Below are 19,911 nucleotides of genomic sequence, written 5' to 3'. Positions count from 1 at the left end.
CAGTGTAATCACCCCCTCCCACACCCAGTGTATTCACCCCCCTCCCCCACCCACTGTAATCACCCCCCCTCACCCCCTCCCACCCAGTGAAATCACCCCTCCCTCACCCCCCACCACCAACCAGTGAAATCACCTCTCCCTCACCCCCTCCCACACCCAGTGTAATCACCCCCCCTCACCCCCTCCCACCCAGTTAAATCACCCCTCCCTCACTCCCCACCACTACCCAGTGAAATCACTTCTCCCTCACCCCCTCCCATACCCAGTGTAATCACTCCCCCCTCACCCACTCCCACCCAGTGTAATCACCCCCCTCGCCCCCCCCACCCAGTGTAATCACCCCCTCCCCCACCCACTGTAATCACCCCCCTCACCCGCTCCCACACCCAGTGTAATCATCCCCTCCCACACCCAGTGTAATCACTCCCTTACCCCCTCCCACACGCAGTGTAATCAACCCCCTCACCCCCTCCCATACCCAGTGTAATTGTCATGTTTTCAACTGTCATTGTAACCCATGTATAAACTGACCTAAGTTGTACACCGTGAGAACACTGACCACTAGGTGGTGAACTTGTGGGAGACACTCCTAACCTGGACTTTCAGGTATAAAAGGGGAAGCTCCACCCACCTTCATCACTTCAGTGCCGGCTAATAAAGGTTGCTGGTCACAGAGTGACCTTCTCTCAAGTATGGGTCTCGTGCGCATTTATACTGTATAGTGAGGACATATTATTGGCGACGAGAAACTGGGATTTAAACCACGTGAGCATGGCCACTAGCAGCACAGACGAGAGGTACTGTGTTGGTGATGATTGGGGCGATTTTATTGAGCGACTACAGCAAAGTTTTGTCACTAAGGAATGGCTGGGACAGGATTCGGCCGACAAACGCAGGGCTCATCTCCTGACGGTTTGTGGATCCAGGATGTACTCCCTGATGAAGGACCTTCTAGCGCCAGAGAAGCCGGCGGACAAGACTTTTGAAGAGCTCAGTAAGTTGAGGGGAACACTTTAAACCGGCGAGCAGCATGCACATGGCGAGACACCGGTTTTACACGAACCGGCGGCGAGAAGGGCAAAGCGTTCCAGACTTCGTGGCAGACCTCCGGCGACTGGCGAGTCTATGTAAGTTCCCAGATGCATGCAGAGCGGAGATGCTGCAAAATTTTTTTATTGAGGGCATCGGGTACGCTGGGGTTTTCAGGAAACTGATTGAGACCAAAGACTTTGACCCTGGAAACGGCGGCTTTGATGGCCCAGACATTTATCTCAGGAGAGGAAGAGACCAGAATGATGTTTGACAAAAATCTTGGTTTAAATGCAGAAAATGGACAGGGAGTCAACATTGTTAACGTGGCACACAGTTCTCCAGGCAGATGGGGGCAATCGGACATGCCCGAGCATGTAGTCAAACCCAAAGGGGGAATTCAACAGAGACAATGGCTTGCTGAACGGCGATTCATGCCATCACAAGGGACAATGCGGCCAGAAATGGGGCCATCAATACCTGTCAATGGTGCGCTTAAGGACAGTTACAGAGACAGTCAGAGACAATCGACTGGTAGTGGACCTTTTGTTTCCAACAACGGCTCATGTTGGAGGTGTGGAGGCAAACACACAGCCAGAGCTTGCAGGTATTAACAATATACCTGCAGAAACTGCAACGTCAGCGGTCACTTGGCGCGTATGTGCAGGAAGTCTGCAGCCAGGTTGATGTACGAGGAGGACGGGCCCGATGTAAGCCCTACGAGGTCAAGTGGACACTGGGGAAAATCGCTGGAAGCTGAAGTTCAGCGAGTTCATGTGGAGCACACATACAGTTCATACACCAGGACGCCACCGATAATGATGAAAGTGCTCCTCAATGGCATCCCAGTATCAATGGAGCTAGACACGGGGGCCAGCCAGTCCCTGATGAGTATCAAACAGTTCCACAAGTTGTGGGCGTCCAAGGCCAGGAGGCCAAAATTATTGCCAATTGACGCACAGCTACGGACATATACAAAGGAGATCATTCAGGTGCTAGGCAGTGCCACGGTAGTCGTGACCCACAAAGATTCGGAGAACAGGTTGCCACTCTGGATTGTCCTGGGGTACGGTCCCGCACTGCTGGGGAGGAGTTGACTTGCTGTCATGAACTGGAAATGGGGCGATGTCAATGCAATTCCTTCTGTGGAGCGAGTATCATGCTCACAGGTCCTCGACAAATCTGACTCACTATTTCAACGCGGCATTGGCACTTTCATGGGGTCCAAAGCAGCGATTCACATAAACCCGGACGCCAGGCCAGTACACCACAAGACCAGAGCTGTGCCGTACATGATACGGGAAAAGATAGAATGCGAATTGGACCGCCTGCTGAGGGAAGGCATCATCTCGCCAGTCGAATTCAGTGACTGGGTGAGCCCGATCGTGCCGGTGCTCAAGACGGATGGGTCGGTCAGGATATGTGGCGATTACAAGGCCACCATCAATCGGGTGTCACTCCAAGACCAGTACCCGCTACCGAGAGCGGAGGACCTCTTTGCGACACTATCCGGTGGCAAACTTTTTTCAAAATTGGACCTAACCTCAGCTTACATGACCCAGGTGCTGGCGAGTGAGTCAAAGAGCTGACCACCATCACGACACGCAAGGGGTTGTTTGAGTACAACAGATGTCCGTTCGGGATTCGCTCGGCTGCCGCGATCTTTCAACGAAACATGGAAAGCCTCCTCAAGTCGATTCCAAGAACGGTGGTTTTTCAAGACGACATCCTTATCACGGGTTGCGATACTGAAGAACACCTCCACAACCTGGAGGAGGTGCTACGCAGACTGGACCGGTTAGGTCTGCGACTGAAAAAGGCGAAGTGCGTCTTCCTAGCTCCAGAGGTAGAATTCCTGGGGAGGGAGGGTAGCAGCAGATGGGATCAGACCTACTGCGTCCAAAACGGAAGCGATCCAGAGAGCACCCAGACCCCGTAATACGACGGAGCTGCATTCGTTCCTGGGGCTCCTGAACTAGTTTGGTAACTTTCTTCCCAAATTGAGCACGCTATTAGAGCCGCTACACGTGCTCCCACGTAAAGGTTGCGAATGGGTCTGGGGGGACAGCCAGGAAAGGGCTTTTGGTAGAGCATGCAATTTGTTATGCTCTAACAATGTTAACGCTATATGACCCATGTAAGAAACTTGGGGTCCTATGGGGTCGGGTGTGTGTTGCAGCATGTTAATGCCAAGGGTCAGTTACAGCCGGTAGCTTATGCCTCCAGAAGTCTGTCCCAGGCAGAAAGGAGCTACGGGATGGTAGAAAAGGAAGCGCTTGCATGTGTGTATGCAGTAAAAAAAAATGCACCAGTACCTGTTTGGCAGGAAATTTGAGCTGGAGACAGATCACAAACCCCTAACGTCCCTTTTAGCCGACAACAAGGCCATAAATGCAAATGCCTCGGCCTGCATACAGTGTGGGCACTCACGTTAGCCGCCTATGACTATACAATTCGGCACAGGCCGGGCACTGAAAACTGCGCCGATGCACTCAGCAGGCTCCCACTAGCTACCACCAAGGGGGCAACCGAGCATGCTGCTGAGATGGTCATGGCTGTTGAGGCTTTCTAAAGCGAAGGCTCACCCGTGACAGCCCATCAGATCAAAGTCTGGACAAATAGAGACCCGTTACTGTCTTTAGTCAAGAAATGTGTCCTGAATGGGGACTGGGCAGCCACGTACAGGGCATGCCCTGAGAAATTTAAACCATTTCACAGGCGCAAGGATGAACTCTCGATTCAGGCCGATTGCCTACTATGGGGAAACCGAGTAGTCATGCCCCAGATGGGCAGAGAGGTGTTCATCCGAGAACTCCACAATGAGCACCCGGGCATTGTCATGATGAAGGCAATTACCAGGTCACACGTTTGATGGCCAGGGATAGATGCAGACCTGGAACTTAGTGTTCGCAGGTGCAACACGTGTGCCTAGCTGGGCAATGCGCCCAGGGAAGCCCCCCTTAGCCCCTGGTCCTGGCCTGCCAAGCCATGGTCACGCATCCATGTGGACTACGCAGGTCCTTTCATGGGAAAAATGTTTTTAGTTGTAGTGGACGCCTACTCCAAATGGATCGAGCGTGACATTCTCAATTCAAGCACATCTGCCACGGTAGAAAGTCTACGGGCAATGTTCGCCGCCCATTGTCTACCGGACGTTGGCCAATAGATCCCGACCACACACGCTCACAGGGGTTCCACCCGCAGAGCTGCTAATGAAAAGGACGTTCAAAACCAGGTTATCCCTTATATACCCCACCATGAAAGAAATTGTTGAGAGCAGGCGCCGGTCACAATGTGACTACCATGATGGGAATGTGAGGGCGCGATGTATTGATGTCAATGACCCTGTCTTTGTTCTCAAGTACGCTGCAGGGCCCAAATGGCTCGCAGGCACTGTGATTGCCAAAGCGGGGAATAGAATTCTGGTAGTTAAACTTACCAATGGACAAATCTGCCGTAAACACGTGGATCAAACAAAAAGTAGGTTCAGCAACCCCATAGAAGAAGCAGAGGAAGAATACGATGTAGAGTTCACTCCACCACAGGTGACCGAATGCAGGAGAGCCCAGTCACTGTGCGCAGTCCGGACAGGCCTGAGGCACCGCAAACAGCAGACACTCAGGCACTCTACAAGGGAGCGTAAACCACCAGAGAGACTTAACCTGTGATCCCAATAAGACTTTCGGGGGCGGAGGTGATGTAATGTATTTAACTGTCATTGTAACCCATGTATAAGCTGACCTAAGTTGTACACCGTGAGAACATTGACCACTAGGTGGTGAACTTGTGGGAGACACTCCTAACCTGGACTTTCAGGTATAAAAGGGGAAGCTCCACCCACCTTCTTCACTTCAGTGATGGCTAATAAAGATTGCTGGTCACAGAGTGACCTTCTTTCAAGTATAAGGCCTCGTGTGCATTTGTACTGTACAGTAAGGACATATTAGTAATCACCCCCCTCACCCCTTCCCACACCCTCACCGTGTAATCATCCCCTCACCCACCCATCCCACCCCCTACACCCACTGTAATCACCCCTCCCACACCCACTGTAATCACCTCTTCACCCCCTCACACACCCACTGTAATCACCCCCTCCCACACGTTGTAATCACCCCCTTTTCTCCTGACAGGAGATCCAGCATTGAACTGCATCCAGTCCACAGTATAGTTGCGGTTTATTTCCATACCTATAGAGTTGATTGCTGCATTGTATTGGCATCAATAGACAGAGTGTCAGTGTACGGCAGTGAGACGGTACAGTTGTATACCCCGTTAGTGTTTGACCAACCATTGCTGGCATTACAATGCGGTGAGGTGCTGAGAGACACGAGGGGAGAAGCAGGCTGGGTGCTGGGCTCCCCTAGTGGTAGCTTCGCAGCATTGACACATCCTGGAGCAGCTCCCCTACTTCAAAACCCATGGGAAACAGCGAGGAAACAAATCATTTAAACTGACGGGAATGTAGTAATGGAATTTATATGCAATCATTGTGATGAGCTTGAAAGTTCCGCTTGCACATAAAGTGTATTCAGTCGGGGTCACTGGCGAGCATGTCGAGAGTATGTAGGGTGTCGGGGTTCAGACCCTGCATCACAAAACCTTTGTTTAGATGGTGAGAGAAGCAGCAGCACTTTTAGTTGAGCCTGCTCAGCTTTATATGGCGATGCTGCTGGTGTACTTTGTACGCCTACACTTGAGCAGCCGAGCTTTGGTGGGATGGCAGCACAGCTGAGGAGACTGAAAGTCAGGTGCATCCTTTAGCAAACTACTTCTTATTGAAGTGTGAAGGTCACACAACGTGTAAAGGAGTTATTCGGCTGATTTTCAGGAGAACAAAGATTGTCCTCACACTGCAAATTTCACTTCACATTACATCTAATCAGCTAGAGACAGCAACAACTGAAAAACCCAAATGTTTTGCACCAACTGCAGTTTGTCTTCCTAGGGGTAAAATTTCCATTTGCACACAGCTGCCTCAGTGCATAAAGTTAGATAATACTTGTGCAAATTGCTGCAATCGTTGCAATAGTGACTGCACATCAAAAAATATTAATTGGTTCTGCAGTGCTTTGAGACGTACTGAGGACATGATATGGTGCGATATCGAAACCAATATTCCCGCTCTTTTTTTTTTGCGCATTTTAACTTTAGAAGCCAGTGAGCGGTCACGCCACTTAAAGGGAACATTGATAGATACATGTCATTTCTGTCTAAACACACTCTAGTGCCAGTACTGAGGGAGCGCCGCACTGTCGGAGGGACAGTACTGAGGGAGTGCTGCACTGTCGGAGGGGCAGTACTGAGGGAGCGCCGCACTGTCGGAGGGGCAGTACTGAGGGAGTGCTGTACTATTGGAGGGACAGTACTGAGGGCGCGCCACACTGTTGGAGGAGCAGTACTGAGGGAATGCTGTACAGTTGGAGGGGCAGTATTGAGGGAATGCTGCACTGTCGGAGGGGCGGTACTGAGGGAATGCTGCACTGTTGGAGGGGTAGTACTGAGGGAGCGCCGCACTGTCGGAGGGGCTGTACTGAGGGAGCGGCGCACTGTCTGAGGGGCAGTACTGAGGGAATGCTGTACTATTGGAGAGGCAGTACTGAGGGCGCGCTGCACTGTTGGAGGGGCAGTACTGAGGGAATGCTGTACAGTTGGAGGGGCAGTACTGAGGGAATGCTGTACAGTTGGAGGGGCAGTATTGAGGGAATGCTGTACAGTTGGAGGGGCAGTATTGAGGGAATGCTGTACAGTTGGAGGGGCCAACTTTCCGATGAGATGTTAAACCGAGGCTCCATCTGCCCCCTCGGTGGGCATAAAAGATCCCACGGCACTATTTCGAAGAAGAGCAGGGGAGCTCTCCCCGGTGCCCTCGCTAATGTTTATCCCTCAACCAAAATCAGTAAAAACAGATTGTCTGGTCATTATCACATTGCTGTGTGTGGGAGCTTGATGTGCGCAAATTGATTGCTGTGTTTCCCACATTACAACAGTGACTACACTTCGCTGTTAAGTGCTTTGGGACGTCCTGAGGTCATGAAAGGCGCTATAGAAATGCAAGTCTCAGATTCAGAGTCTGTGCTAGTGTGCAGTGCTCCTGCCCAGCAGATTGCTACTCAAATTTTGTATTTCCGGTCATTTCAGGCAGCTTACAGGTGTTGACACGAGGGGGAGATATTCGGGAGCGCCCAGCTGGGGCGCGAACTTTTAAAAGTTGGGAAAATTAGCAACCGGTCCTAATGTTTTCTATCTTGGCTTTTGCACTTCGCGCCCCACTTTATTCCTGGAGCACAACAGGAAGCAGGCAGGGCAGTGAGTGGCACAGCATGCTTACTGAACTCACTGGGCCAGGCAGTGGGCTCTCTGGGCCAGGCAACGGGCACACTGGGCTGGGCAGTGGGCACACTGCGCACAATGGGCTCACTGGGCCGGGCAGTGGGCTCACTGGGCTGGGCAGCGGACTCACTGGGCACACTGGGCCGGGCAGCGAGCTCACTGGGTCGGGCAGCGCTGCCGCGCTGAGCGGCTCCTCTTCACCCTTAAAGGGAAGGGCCGTCACTGCAGGTTCGGTAAAATAAAAGCTTAGCTGCTCCCCAATCCGGTCCAATCAGCCTGATGCGCTGCAGCAGAGAGCCGAGCTGATCGATCACGGGCAATGAGGATCTGAGAAACAAGCGAGGATTGACATTTGTTTCTGACTTACCTGGGCCCCCTGGCCTTTAAGAATGGTCCCTGTAGCACCCGGCCTCCCGGTAACGTCTGCTGCAGGGGGAAGAGCTCAAGTTAAGGTCCGGGGCGCTGCACACGGTGATGACGTCGCGATCTCCGGGCGGAGGAGACTGGGGCGCAATGCTGAACCGCCGTCACAAACCTCCCGCTGAATATAGCGGGAGTCGATCTCGCCGCGCCGTGGCGGTGTGTGCTTAGCACCCCGCTAGCGTCACCCGGAGGTGATGCAGGAGGTGCTAAAGAGGCCATTTTCTAGGCCATAATGTTTTGATTTGTTTTTGTATCTTCAGTCGCCAGCACAGAGAGCAGTGGGCACAACACCCCTCCCTGCCAGACTCCCCGTGTACAATCCTGTAACTTACACCCATCCAGGGAAGCAGCCAGGGACAGCGATCTTTGTGTTGGTCTGAGATTGGTAACTCACAAAGCCATGTTATAATGGCATTTCATTTTACAATTACAGTTGGTAATTAGAAAAAAAAACAGTTTTGCGTTCATAGAGCACCTTGTCATATCACAGACCCATCTTAAAGCAACGCACATACTATACATGACTTTGAAGTGTGGTGACTGTTATGCAGGTAGGTTTCTGTGAATAATGTTGTTACGTGCACACAGAGCTCTCTCTGCTCAGAGATGTGAGTTTGTGCCTGGCGCAGACTATTCACTGTGAAGGTGTTGAGCCTGGGCCAGTCTCCCCAGCGCAAAACCACAGAACAAAGCTGCCCACAACTTGGCCAGATCGATACTAATTTAGCTATAAAGCATACTAGTTGGATATTGTAAAGTAAGCGCACCAGTGTGATGTGAGGTGCTCTGCTGAGAGTGTGGTTGAGGCAGTTTAAAGCTGTACCCGGCCCTGAGAGTGTTGGGAGGCTGACTTGAGTTACCAAAAAGGGAAAATATTTCCATTCCCCTGCACTGACAGTTTCAGCTTCATTACAGCAGTCTCATTTCCTATCCCTGTTCATTCTGAACTGCCCTCCACAGATGCCTAGCAAGCTACTCGGTTGTAACAGAAGAAGGCAGCGCACCATCAGCTTCTCAGGGGAGATAGGGAGGGGCAATAAATGTCGGTCTCGCCAGCGACATCCACATCTCTGAGAATGAATTTTAAAAATACTCTTGTATAAGCTATCTGATTCCTCTCCTGTTTTGTAAGATAGCGAATAAATCTAACCCGCCCGACGATAGCTTGTGGGAGAGTGGGAGGGGGTTGGTCGGACGCCTGTATTACACTCCCGCTCCCGATTTTACTCTAATTTGAAGTCTTCCCGCTCCCGCATCGTTACCTCCTGGAGTCCCCCAGGATCTATCCTTGGCCCCCTCCTATTTCTCATCTACATGCTGCCCCTTGGCAACATCATCCGGAAACACAGCGTCAGTTTCCACATGTACGCTGATGCACCCAGCTCTACCTCACAACCACTTCTCTCAACCCCTCCACGGTCTCTAAATTATCAGATTGCTTGTCCGACATCCAGTACCAGAGAAATAAGGGGGGGTGAGAGGGTTCCACACTAGCCCATCGTGTCACATAGCCCAAATCCCACCCGTGGGTGAAGTCGCCATGTCTCTAACCTCTTTACTTCTTTCCAACTAAACATTGGGAAGAGTGAAGCCATTGTCTTCGATCCCCGCCGCAATCTCCGTTCCCCAGCCACCAACCCTCTCCCAGGCAACCGTCTGAAGCTGAAGCACTGTTCGCCACCTTGGTGGTCTACTTGACCCCGAGATGAGATTCCGACCACATAAATGCTCCAGCACTAAGACCGCCTACTTTCACCTCCGTAACATCGCCTGACTCCGCCCCTGCCTCAGCTCATCTACTGCTGAAACCCTCAACCGTGCCTTTGTTACCTCCAGACTTCGCAATTCCAACGCTCTCCTGACCGGCCTCCCATCTTCAACCCTCCGTAAACTTAAGGCCATCCAAAACCCTGCTGTCCCGTGTCCTAACTCGCACCGAGTCCCGCTCACCCATCACACCCTGTGCTCACTACCCCGTATCCTAACTCGCACCGAGTCCCACTCACCCATCACCCCTGTTCCCACTGCCCCGTGTCCTAACTCGCACCCAGTCCCGCTCACCCATCACCCCCTGTGCCCACTGCCCCGTGTCCTAACTCGCACCCAGTCCCACTCACCCATCACCCCCTGTGCCTACTGCCCCGTGTCCTAACTTGCACCCAGTCCCGCTCACCCATCACCCCCTGTGCCCACTGCCCCGTGTCCTAACTCGCACCCAGTCCCGCTCACCCATCACCCCCTGTGCCCACTGCCCCGTGTCCTAACTCGCACCCAGTCCCGCTCACCCATCACCCCCTGTGCCCACTGCCCCGTGTCCTAACTCGTACCCAGTCCTGCTCACCCATCACCCCCTGTGCTCGCTGTCCCGTGTCCTAACTCGCACCCAGTCCCACTCACCCATCACCCCCTGTGCCCACTGCCCCGTGTCCTAACTTGCACCCAGCCCTGCTCACCCATCACCCCTGTGCTTGCTGATCTGCGTTGGCTCCCAATTAAACAACGCCTCAATTTTAAAATTCCTATCCTTGTTTTCAAATCCCTCCATGGCCTCGCCCCTCCCTATCTCTGTAATCTCCTCCAGCCCCACAACCCCCCGAGAAATCTGCGCTCCTCCAATTCTGGCCTCTAGCCCATTCCCAATTTGAATAGCTTCATCATTGGCGGCCTTGCCTTCAGCTCCTGAGGCCCCAAGCTCTTGAACTCCCTCCCTACACCTCCTTACCCCTCATGTTCTTTCTCCTCCTCTAAAACGCTCCTTAAAACCTCTTTAACCAACATATTGGTCACTTGCCCGACTATCTCCTTATATGGCTTGGTGTCAAATTTTATTTGATAATCGCTCCTGTGAAGCGCCTTGGGACGTTTTACTGCGTTAAAGGCGCTATATAAATGCAGGTTGTTGTTGAGTGTCCGCATGAGTCAGTTTACAACCAGAAAGAATTAGAATGGGAGAGCAGGAGACATACTTGAAGAGTAGATAATATATTTTTTTTAATTATCCATGAGCAATGCATGGGAAATCAGCTAGTATTTTATGATGTCCCGTTCTTTTGCATATGCTTTATAATACCCTATTTTTATATATATTATATATTTCCACGTAATATATCTTTATCTCCGAAATGTTCTCTGCCGATGTTCTGTCCTCTGCTACTCTCCGTCCCTCAGCAACTTGACTCCTTGCTAAGGTTCAATTCCACAGGCACTGTGCATCCTCTGGTACCGTGCCCAACAATATACAAGCCTTTACACCGAGAGTCAGGAGACCACAGTGGTGCAGGGGAGGAGGAAGGGAGGAGGGATTGCCACCCAGCTCAGTCCTGTCCATACCTGGGGGCCGAAATGCAGGGTCTGTATAAGGCCTGTTTCCGCCGTTTTGCAGTATCGAGTGGCCGGCGCGTTGCAGTCTATTGGCCGCCCCGACCCAAATTCAGCTCGGGGATTTTTCGGCCTGTCCCCACTTCTGCCCCGCTGCTGCCGACCGCCGCAAGTGTGTCATCGAAGCGCGCACCACCACTATCCCACACCTCCATTTTAATCCGCCCGTAATTCAGTTAAAAAAATCTACGAGCCGCTGGACAGTGCCCCCGACAACCTTTTCGGAGCACTGTGTCTGTTCTCTCTCGGCCCTGGTGGTGCGGCGGCCATTAAAGGGAAGGGCTGAATGCTACAGCCGCCATCTTATTCTTTTTGCCGTCCAACTTCCATGTCGGCTGAACTGTTATGCCTGCGGGTTCGGCCAGGCTGCCAACAGGCAGCCTGCCACCCCCCCCCCCCCCCGCACCCCCTCTTGGGTGCCAGACCGCTGACCCGGCCGAAACCCTCCCTGGTGGCCCAGTGGCCGAAGCCCAGTGACAGCGGTGGAGATTCAATCCCGCCCTGCAGCATGACATACCGCCGCACTTCCGCCCTCTATATGACCGACTTCCGGTCCAACGTAAATCTTCAAAGACCTGAAAATCTCTCGGACTGGCCGCCTCAACGCTCCCAGCGGAAAAAACAGGTAGGCAATCATAGGAGCGCCAGCTTTCTGGTGTTCCTGAATTTCAGCACCCTGATGTTCACCCGCACACTTCCACGAGACAGCTTTCTGGAGTAGGATCCATGGCTGATTTTTCCGTATCCAATCCAGAGATACTGAGGTCAGTTATATAGCACCCAAACTTAGCACAGGCCAAGATCAAATCTAGGACCTTCCTTCTGTATATGGCTTCATTATACACTGGATAATTTTTCTTGTCAGGGTGTGAATTACTTCAGCTTTCATTACCATGTCCTTGGTCTCGTGGGCCATGCATCACCTGTGACCAAGAGACCAGGTCGTTGGGTGACTGCTCCCAGGTTTCACTGACAGCTCTCTGGGAACTGCCAGGACTCCTTAAAGAGCAGTCTGGAAATGACTAACCTCCAGATTCAGCCTGGTCTTCATTCAAGGTCGCCCCACAGCAGCACAGCTGAGATCGGTAACTCAGCACTGTGAGAGAATTGAACATTGTCTCCCTGCCCTGATGCTTATAAAACATAATTGTGTTAAGTATCCCGTCCTTTTATATTTGTCATTTAATTATGCCTCTGTTTCTAATCATTGTGATGGGCTTTTGTTTGCTTTCTGTGGTTATTCTTGGTAAAGAGACCATGCGTTAATTGAGCATTAATTTTATGCTCATCCAGGTGAAGATGTTAGTGCTGAAAAATGGAGCACTTTCTTATTTGTGCACTCAGTGCCCCCATAAAACGCTCTCAGATCAAATATTGTACGCTGAGAGGCAGAGTGAAGCTCACTCTAATGCACCCTTGACCTTAGAGCAACCCAGATTGTGCCAGGGTGATGCACACAATGTCCTAGGGGGAGTGTTTGCTAGTGCTGTTGGGGAGGAGTTAAACTAATATTGCAGGGGGATGGGAACCTATGCAGGGAGACAGAGGGAGACAAAAATGAGGCAAAAGCAAAAGACAGAAAGGAGATGAGGAAAAGTGGAGGGCAGAGAAACCCAAGGCAAAGAACAAAAAGGGCCACTGTACAGCAAAATTCTAGAAGGACAAAGGGTGTTAAAAAAGCAAGCCTGAAGGCTTTGTGTCTTAATGCAAGGAGTATCCGCAATAAGGTGGATGAATTAACTGTGCAAAAAGATGTTAACAAATATGATGTGATTGGGATTACGGAGACGTGGCTCCAGGATGATCAGGGCTGGGAACTCAACATCCAGGGGTATTCAACATTCAGGAAGGATAGAATAAAAGGAAAAGGAGGTGGGGTAGCATTGCTGGTTAAAGAGGAGATTAATGCAATAGTTAGGAAAGACATTAGCTTGGATGATGTGGAATCTATATGGGTAGAGCTGCAGAACACTAAAGGGCAAAAATCGTTAATGGGAGTTGTGTACAGACCTCCAAACAGTAGTAGTGATGTTGGGGAGGGCATCAAACAGGAAATTAGGAGTGCATGCAATAAAGGTGCAGCAGTTATAATAGGTGACTTTAATATGCACATAGATTGGGCTAGCCAAACTGGAAGCAATACGATGGAGGAGGATTTCCTGGAGTGCATAAGGGATGGTTTTCTAGACCAATATGTCGAGGAACCAACTAAGGGGGAGGCCATCTTAGACTGGGTGTTGTGTAATGAGAGAGGATTAATTAGCAATCTCATTGTGCGAGGCCCCTTGGGGAAGAGTGACCATAATATGGTGGAACTCTGCATTAGGATGGAGAATGAAACAGTTAATTCAGAGACCATGGTCCAGAACTTAAAGAAGGGTAACTTTGAAGGTATGAGGCATGAATTGGCTAAGATAGATTGGCTAATGATACTTAAGGGGTTGACTGTGGATGGGCAATGGCAGACATTTAGAGACCGCATGGATGAATTACAACAATTGTACATTCCTGTCTGGCGTAAAAATAAAAAAGGGAAGGTGGCTCAACCGTGGCTATCTCGGGAAATCAGGGATAGTATTAAAGCCAAGGAAATGGCATACAAATTGGCCAGAAATAGCAGCGAACCTGGGGACTGGGAGAAATTTAGAACTCAGCAGAGGAGGACAAAGGGTTTGATTAGGGCAGGGAAAATGGAGTACGAGAAGAAGCTTGCAGGGAACATTAAGGCGGATTGCAAAAGTTTCTATAGGTATGTAAAGAGAAAAAGGTTAGTAAAGACAAACGTAGGTCCCCTGCAGTCAGAATCAGGGGAAGTCATAACGGGGAACAAAGAAATGGCAGACCAATTGAACAAGTACTTTGGTTCAGTATTCACTAAGGAGGACACAAACAACCTTCCGGATATAAAAGTGGTCAGAGGGTCTAGTAAGGAGGAGGAACTGAGGGAAATCTTTATTAATCGGGAAATTGTGTTGGGGAAATTGATGGGATTGAAGGCCGATAGATCCCCAGGGCCTGATGGACTGCATCCCAGAGTACTTAAGGAGGTGGCCTTGGAAATAGCGGATGCATTGACAGTCATTTTCCAACATTCCATTGACTCTGGATCAGTTCCTATCGAGTGGAGGGTAGCCAATGTAACCCCACTTTTTAAAAAAGGAGGGAGAGAGAAAGCAGGGAATTATAGACCGGTCAGCCTGACCTCAGTAGTGGGTAAAATGATGGAATCAATTATTAAGGATGTCATAGCAGCGCATTTGGAAAATGGTGACATGATAGGTCCAAGTCAGCATGGATTTGTGAAAGGGAGATCATGCTTGACAAATCTTCTGGAATTTTTTGAGGATGTTTCCAATAAAGTGGACAAAGGAGTACCAGTTGATGTGGTATATTTGGACTTCAGAAGGCTTTCGACAAGGTCCCACACAGGAGATTAATGTGCAAAGTTAAAGCACATGGGATTGGGGGTAGTGTGCTGACGTGGATTGAGAACTGGTTGTCAGAGAGGAAGCAAAGAGTAGGAGTAAATGGGTACTTTTCGGAATGGCAGGCAGTGACTAGTGGGGTACCGCAGCGTTCTGTGCTGGGGCCCCAGCTGTTTACATTGTACATTAATGATTTAGACGAGGGGATTAAATGTAGTATCTCCAAATTTGCGGATGACACTAAGTTGGGTGGCAGTGTGAGCTGCGAGGAGGATGCTATGAGGCTGCAGAGTGACTTGGATAGGTTAGGTGAGTGGGCAAATGCGTGGCAGATGAAGTATAATGTGGATAAATGTGAGGTTATCCAATTTGGTGGTAAAAACAGAGAGACAGACTATTATCTGAATGGTGACAGATTAGGAAAAGGGAAGGTGCAACGAGACCTGGGTGTCATGGTACATCAGTCATTGAAGGTTGGCATGCAGGTACAGCAGGCGGTTAAGAAAGCAAATGGCATGTTGGCCTTCATAGCGAGGGGATTTGAGTACAGGGGCAGGGAGGTGTTGCTACAGTTGTACAGGGCCTTGGTGAGGCCACACCTGGAGTATTGTGTACAGTTTTGGTCTCCTAACTTGAGGAAGGACATTCTTGCTATTGAGGGAGTGCAGCGAAGATTCACCAGACTGATTCCCGGGATGGTGGGACTGACCTATCAAGAAAGACTGGATCAACTGAGCTTGTATTCACTGGAGTTCAGAAGAGTGAGAGGGGACCTCATAGAAACATTTAAAATTCTGACGGGTTTGGACAGGTTGGATGCAGGAAGAATGTTCCCAATGTTGGGGAAGTCCAGAACCAGGGGTCACAGTCTAAGGATAAGGGGTAAGCCATTTAGGACCGAGATAAGGAGAAACTTCTTCACCCAGAGAGTGGTGAACCTGTGGAATTCTCTACCACAGAAAGTAGTTGAGGCCAATTCACTAAATATATTCAAAAGGGAGTTAGATGAAGTCCTTACTACTCGGGGGATCAAGGGGTATGGCGTGAAAGCAGGAAGTGGGTACTGAAGTTTCATGTTCAGCCATGAACTCATTGAATGGCGGTGCAGGCTAGAAGGGCTGAATGGCCTACTGCTGCACCTATTTTCTATGTTTCTATACCAGCTCTGTGTCCTCCGACAGTGAGGTGGTCCACCTCATGCCAAGATCGGCTTTATGCCTCAGGCACATGCTCAATGGGAATTGGATTGGATTGATCATTTCACATCGTATTATTAGTGTCACCAGACGGAGGAAGCTTTCATCCCACCCACCTGGGCAGGATTTCAAACCAGGTCCCAGGAGTGAAGGACCAGAGTCTCATTCATTGCAGCACTTAGCCCTCTTTTAGACAGTTTGTTCAATTGAAAATTAAAAAAATAGTCAGAAGGATACATTTTTCACTTGCAAATTTCTGGCACAGCCTTCTCCCGCTGGACGCGCATTGGGAAATCACAGCCACTCAGATTTACAGGCTGTGTGAGGTTTATTGCAATATTTAATTTGAGTAATAACTGTTAAATTTAACACAGGATAGATGTGTACCGTTTTGTGATATAATTATAGCTTTTTATTGAGAAAATAAATGTTTTTAAAAAGGAATAAGTAATTTTTTGACACAAATTGTTATTCACTAGAAGACCATTGAGGCCAAGATCGGATCAGCCATTGAATGGCGGAGCAGGCTCAAGGGGCTGAATGGCCGGCTCCTGTTCCTGTTTCTTATGTTCTTATTAACCGAGGGTTATTTTGCTTATTGTCCTGCAGATGCAGTAAAGCCTGATGATGAAAGCGAGCAAGCTGTTGATCGAAGAGAGGAGGATGGGTGTCATGTTGAGGACTATGGAGGCGCCAACAACGGCAGCGTTGAAGAGTATGGGGGAGCCAACGACGGCAGCGTTGAGGAGTATGGGGGAGCCAACGACGGCAGCGTTGAGGAGTATGGGGGAGCCAACAGTGGCAGCTTTCTGCTGGAGAACGAAGGCTATGACGGGGATCAATTCAACAATCAGTCAACTGCAGCCGATGGTATTAGAGCGTCTAATGGAAAACTGACCTGTGATATCTGTGGACTGTCATGTGTTGGGCCAAATGTCCTCATGGTACACAAGCGAAGCCACACTGGTAATTGGTGTTACTAAATTTACAGTACAAGACTATAATCCATTCAGCATTGTACAGTGGAACCAGTTTAAATGCATAACATTTAACAAATATCACACATCAGTGTTATTTTAATTAGTATGTACTTGTTTTACCTCCTGAATTCAAAAGATTTTTTTTTACCCATATTATTTCTTCACAGGAGCCGTTCAGTGTTGGGGTGGGGTAGAGTCCGAGCCACTTGCTTGTCCAATGGCACTGTCAGTGCATGTCACAACTTTCAGTGAAAGATGTGCTTCCTGACCACATCACTGTACGATGGCCAGTGGAAGGTGCACTCATTATCCATGTGTTCCATGGCAGGCGCTCATTAACGGACACGATTTGAGCAATCAGCCAGTGGAAGCTGTACTCTTTGCCAGTGTCCTTTTTACAATTGCTATTGTCAGACTGATTGGCCAGTGTTTATTGCCAGTACTGTGTAAACAATGACCAGTGGGCAATACGCTCAGTGCCACTGTGTGATAGCCCGGTGAGACTGAGTGTTATAGCAGAATGTGCAGTCTTCATTCTCCCCTTAAATTAATGCAAAATCAGAGCTTTTCTCCTTTCTGTTCAAGTGACCTCAAAGCTGCAATCCTCCATGTTCTTGTCCTGCTTGACAATCACAGGACGGTTTAAAACCAGACTCAGCACTGTGTCTGCACTCTGGTTTATTTTAGAACAGTTCCACACATTGTAAATAAATTGCTACAATAATATTAATTGTAATTCAGCGGCGAAAAGCAATGTGACTCAAATGCTTGTACTGTAGAAGTCAACGGTGAACTTTGGCTTTCATTTCCCTGGCAACCCTCAGAGAAGATTCTGCAGCCTGTACCTCTTTGTATATTGCTGGCAGTGGCACACTTTGTATATTGCTGGCAGTGGCACACTTTGTATATTGCTGCCAGTGGCACACTTTGTATATTGCTGCCAGTGGCACACTTTCTCTCCTTGGCCAGTTGATATGCAGTTTCCACTAATATCTGGCTTTGATTATTCAGCTGCAAACGGTTTGGGAGTTTTGTCAGGAAGGGTAAATCATTTGGAAACCATCATTTTGAAACATTTGTAAGATTTATTTCTATCCTGATCTCAATCACTCTGCCCCCTCTCCCAATACCTTCTCAGTACATCACAATTCACCTGTCACCTGGAGGGTGCTGTTTAAATTCCCCTTTGCTATTGAGTATTACATTGTGAATTCAGCTGAAGATGAGCCAGGGCTTTGAGGCAACCTCGTCACAGCAGCATTCATTACAGACAATCCGAATTCTGCCATCTAGCTGTGATTAGTGAAAGGTCTGCACAGTGAACAAGGCTGTGTGCAGTACAGCACACACTTTTCTAGGGCACCATTACTAATTGTTAGGCTGACCATGGTGCTCACTTCATGCTGCTGGCATTATGTGGATTATCTAAGAGCCTTGGAAAGAGTATATGACTATTTATTTGTGGCTTCTCTCACTAAATTGGGTCCTCACTTTATAACCCCATTGAAGCTTGAAAAGTTAGAGGCTGTGAGCGCGATGAAACAGCCATTCACATACGCCATAAACAGAGTAAGTCAGCATGAAATCCTGGCCAAAGGTGACATTCATTTGTTGACGTTGAAGTCAAATGCACATCCCTGATCCATCGCTGGCACTCTGGGATATATTTATACGGGTTAGTTTTACAAATTCACATTCCAGGCACAGAGATTGGCCTTGGGAACATGTACTGGGAGCTGCAGCCCTCGCCCACCATGATCTCCTGTGCATTAACAATGAACGGGTGGGAAATCATGGAGTTAGCTCTTCCAGGCATGTGAAATGCTAAAGGTACCCCAGCAAACAGCTCCTCTCCTGTTCATAAGCACATGTGTTTTTCAAGAAAGACTTTAGTGCAAAGGGACACAAAGGTTCCTGCCCCCCAAAATAATACATAAATGTTTGTAAAATGGGCTGACTTATTGAATCATTAAGGGTCTCTTCACATCTCTTGTCTTCGCAGGTGAACGCCCATTTCACTGCAATCAGTGCGGAGCATCCTTTACCCAGAAAGGGAATCTTCTGCGCCACGCAAAGCTTCACACTGGCGAAAAACCCTTCAAGTGTCACCTCTGTAATTATGCCTGCCGACGCCGAGACGCTCTGGCGGGGCATCTGCGCACACATTCCAGTAAGTCAATCTGTGAATTCAATTATTTACTGTCATCAAAAACTTCTGACATTGTTTCAGAGCAGCTTCCAAGAAGTCTGAGTAAAGGTCATGATTTGCATGCAAGCTTCATTTGAGGAAATAGGCCGGAAGCAGATCGAACAATTTCAAATTCTATAAAATTATAGTTTAGAGAAGAAATGTAAAATGTTCGTAACAACCAGTAAGTTTCAGTAATTTTCTGCTCAACATAATTGTCTGCCATAATTGTTTGCAACATGTGACTATAAATTGCATTTCTCCGCAGTGAGTAGGACTCATCGAAAGGAACAAGGCAGGAAATTCTGCTAAAGGGAAAAATTCAGCAATATATTCAGTTTTTATTTTTTCACGAAGAGTTGAGTTGTGTTTTGCTGTGATAACCCTCACAACCCAGTCAATTATTTCTCACATTTAGAGCGTCTTTGATCATTTCAAAAACTCCCCAGTGTTGTCAATGTGTTCAAGGTGATATCAGATGATGATTATGGATAAGGAAGACTCACTTTGATTCGTCCATCCAAAGAGAGCCAAAGTTCTTCCCAATGCAGCATCCAGTTGCTCTTAAATGGGCTTTCACTTCCACTACTCTTAACTGAAAGTCGATTCCATGTAATGATCACTCTTCCTGTGAAGAGGAACGTCCTGACATTAGTCCTAAATTTGCCAATTTATTAGTATGAGCCTGTGTCCCCTTGTCCTACTCTTGCAATTTAAATTTGAGGTAAATTTCTGATTTACCTTTTCTATAATATTTTTAGTCCTCTATCCCTCGGTAAGGCCACCTCTCAGACTCTTCCAGGCTGAAAAGCCCAAACTTCTCAGTTCTTTCCTCATAATTCAGCCCCTCTAACACTAGGGGCCCAAGTTTCCACATGATTTGCGCCTGATTTTTAGGAGCAACTGGTGGAGAATGGACTATCTTAGAATTCGCAATTCTCCACATTTTTTTTTCTGCA

The 19,911-nt window shown here is 48.9% G+C and overlaps 1 protein-coding gene across 6 annotated transcripts in view; it reads left to right on the top strand.

Moving 5' to 3' along the window:
• Positions 1–19,911, top strand: part of LOC139233946 (zinc finger protein Aiolos-like) — a 176,398-nt gene that overhangs the window by 82,185 nt on the left and 74,302 nt on the right. For 5 of the 6 annotated variants that reach the window (XR_011588243.1, XM_070864631.1, XM_070864630.1 and 2 more), the window contains exons 4-5: positions 16,394–16,750; positions 18,767–18,934. Coding sequence is in view for 5 of the 6 variants with exons in the window: in XM_070864631.1 (XP_070720732.1) it covers positions 16,394–16,750; positions 18,767–18,934 (525 nt within the window). In the remaining variant the exon portion in view is untranslated. The remainder of the gene's footprint in view (positions 1–16,393; positions 16,751–18,766; positions 18,935–19,911) is intronic. The other variant, XM_070864635.1, reaches the window with a different exon arrangement.

Source organism: Pristiophorus japonicus, chromosome 21 (genome assembly GCF_044704955.1).
Source record: "Pristiophorus japonicus isolate sPriJap1 chromosome 21, sPriJap1.hap1, whole genome shotgun sequence".
Classification (NCBI taxonomy): Eukaryota; Metazoa; Chordata; class Chondrichthyes; family Pristiophoridae; genus Pristiophorus; species Pristiophorus japonicus.
This window is presented reverse-complemented; position numbering and strand designations above follow the sequence as displayed.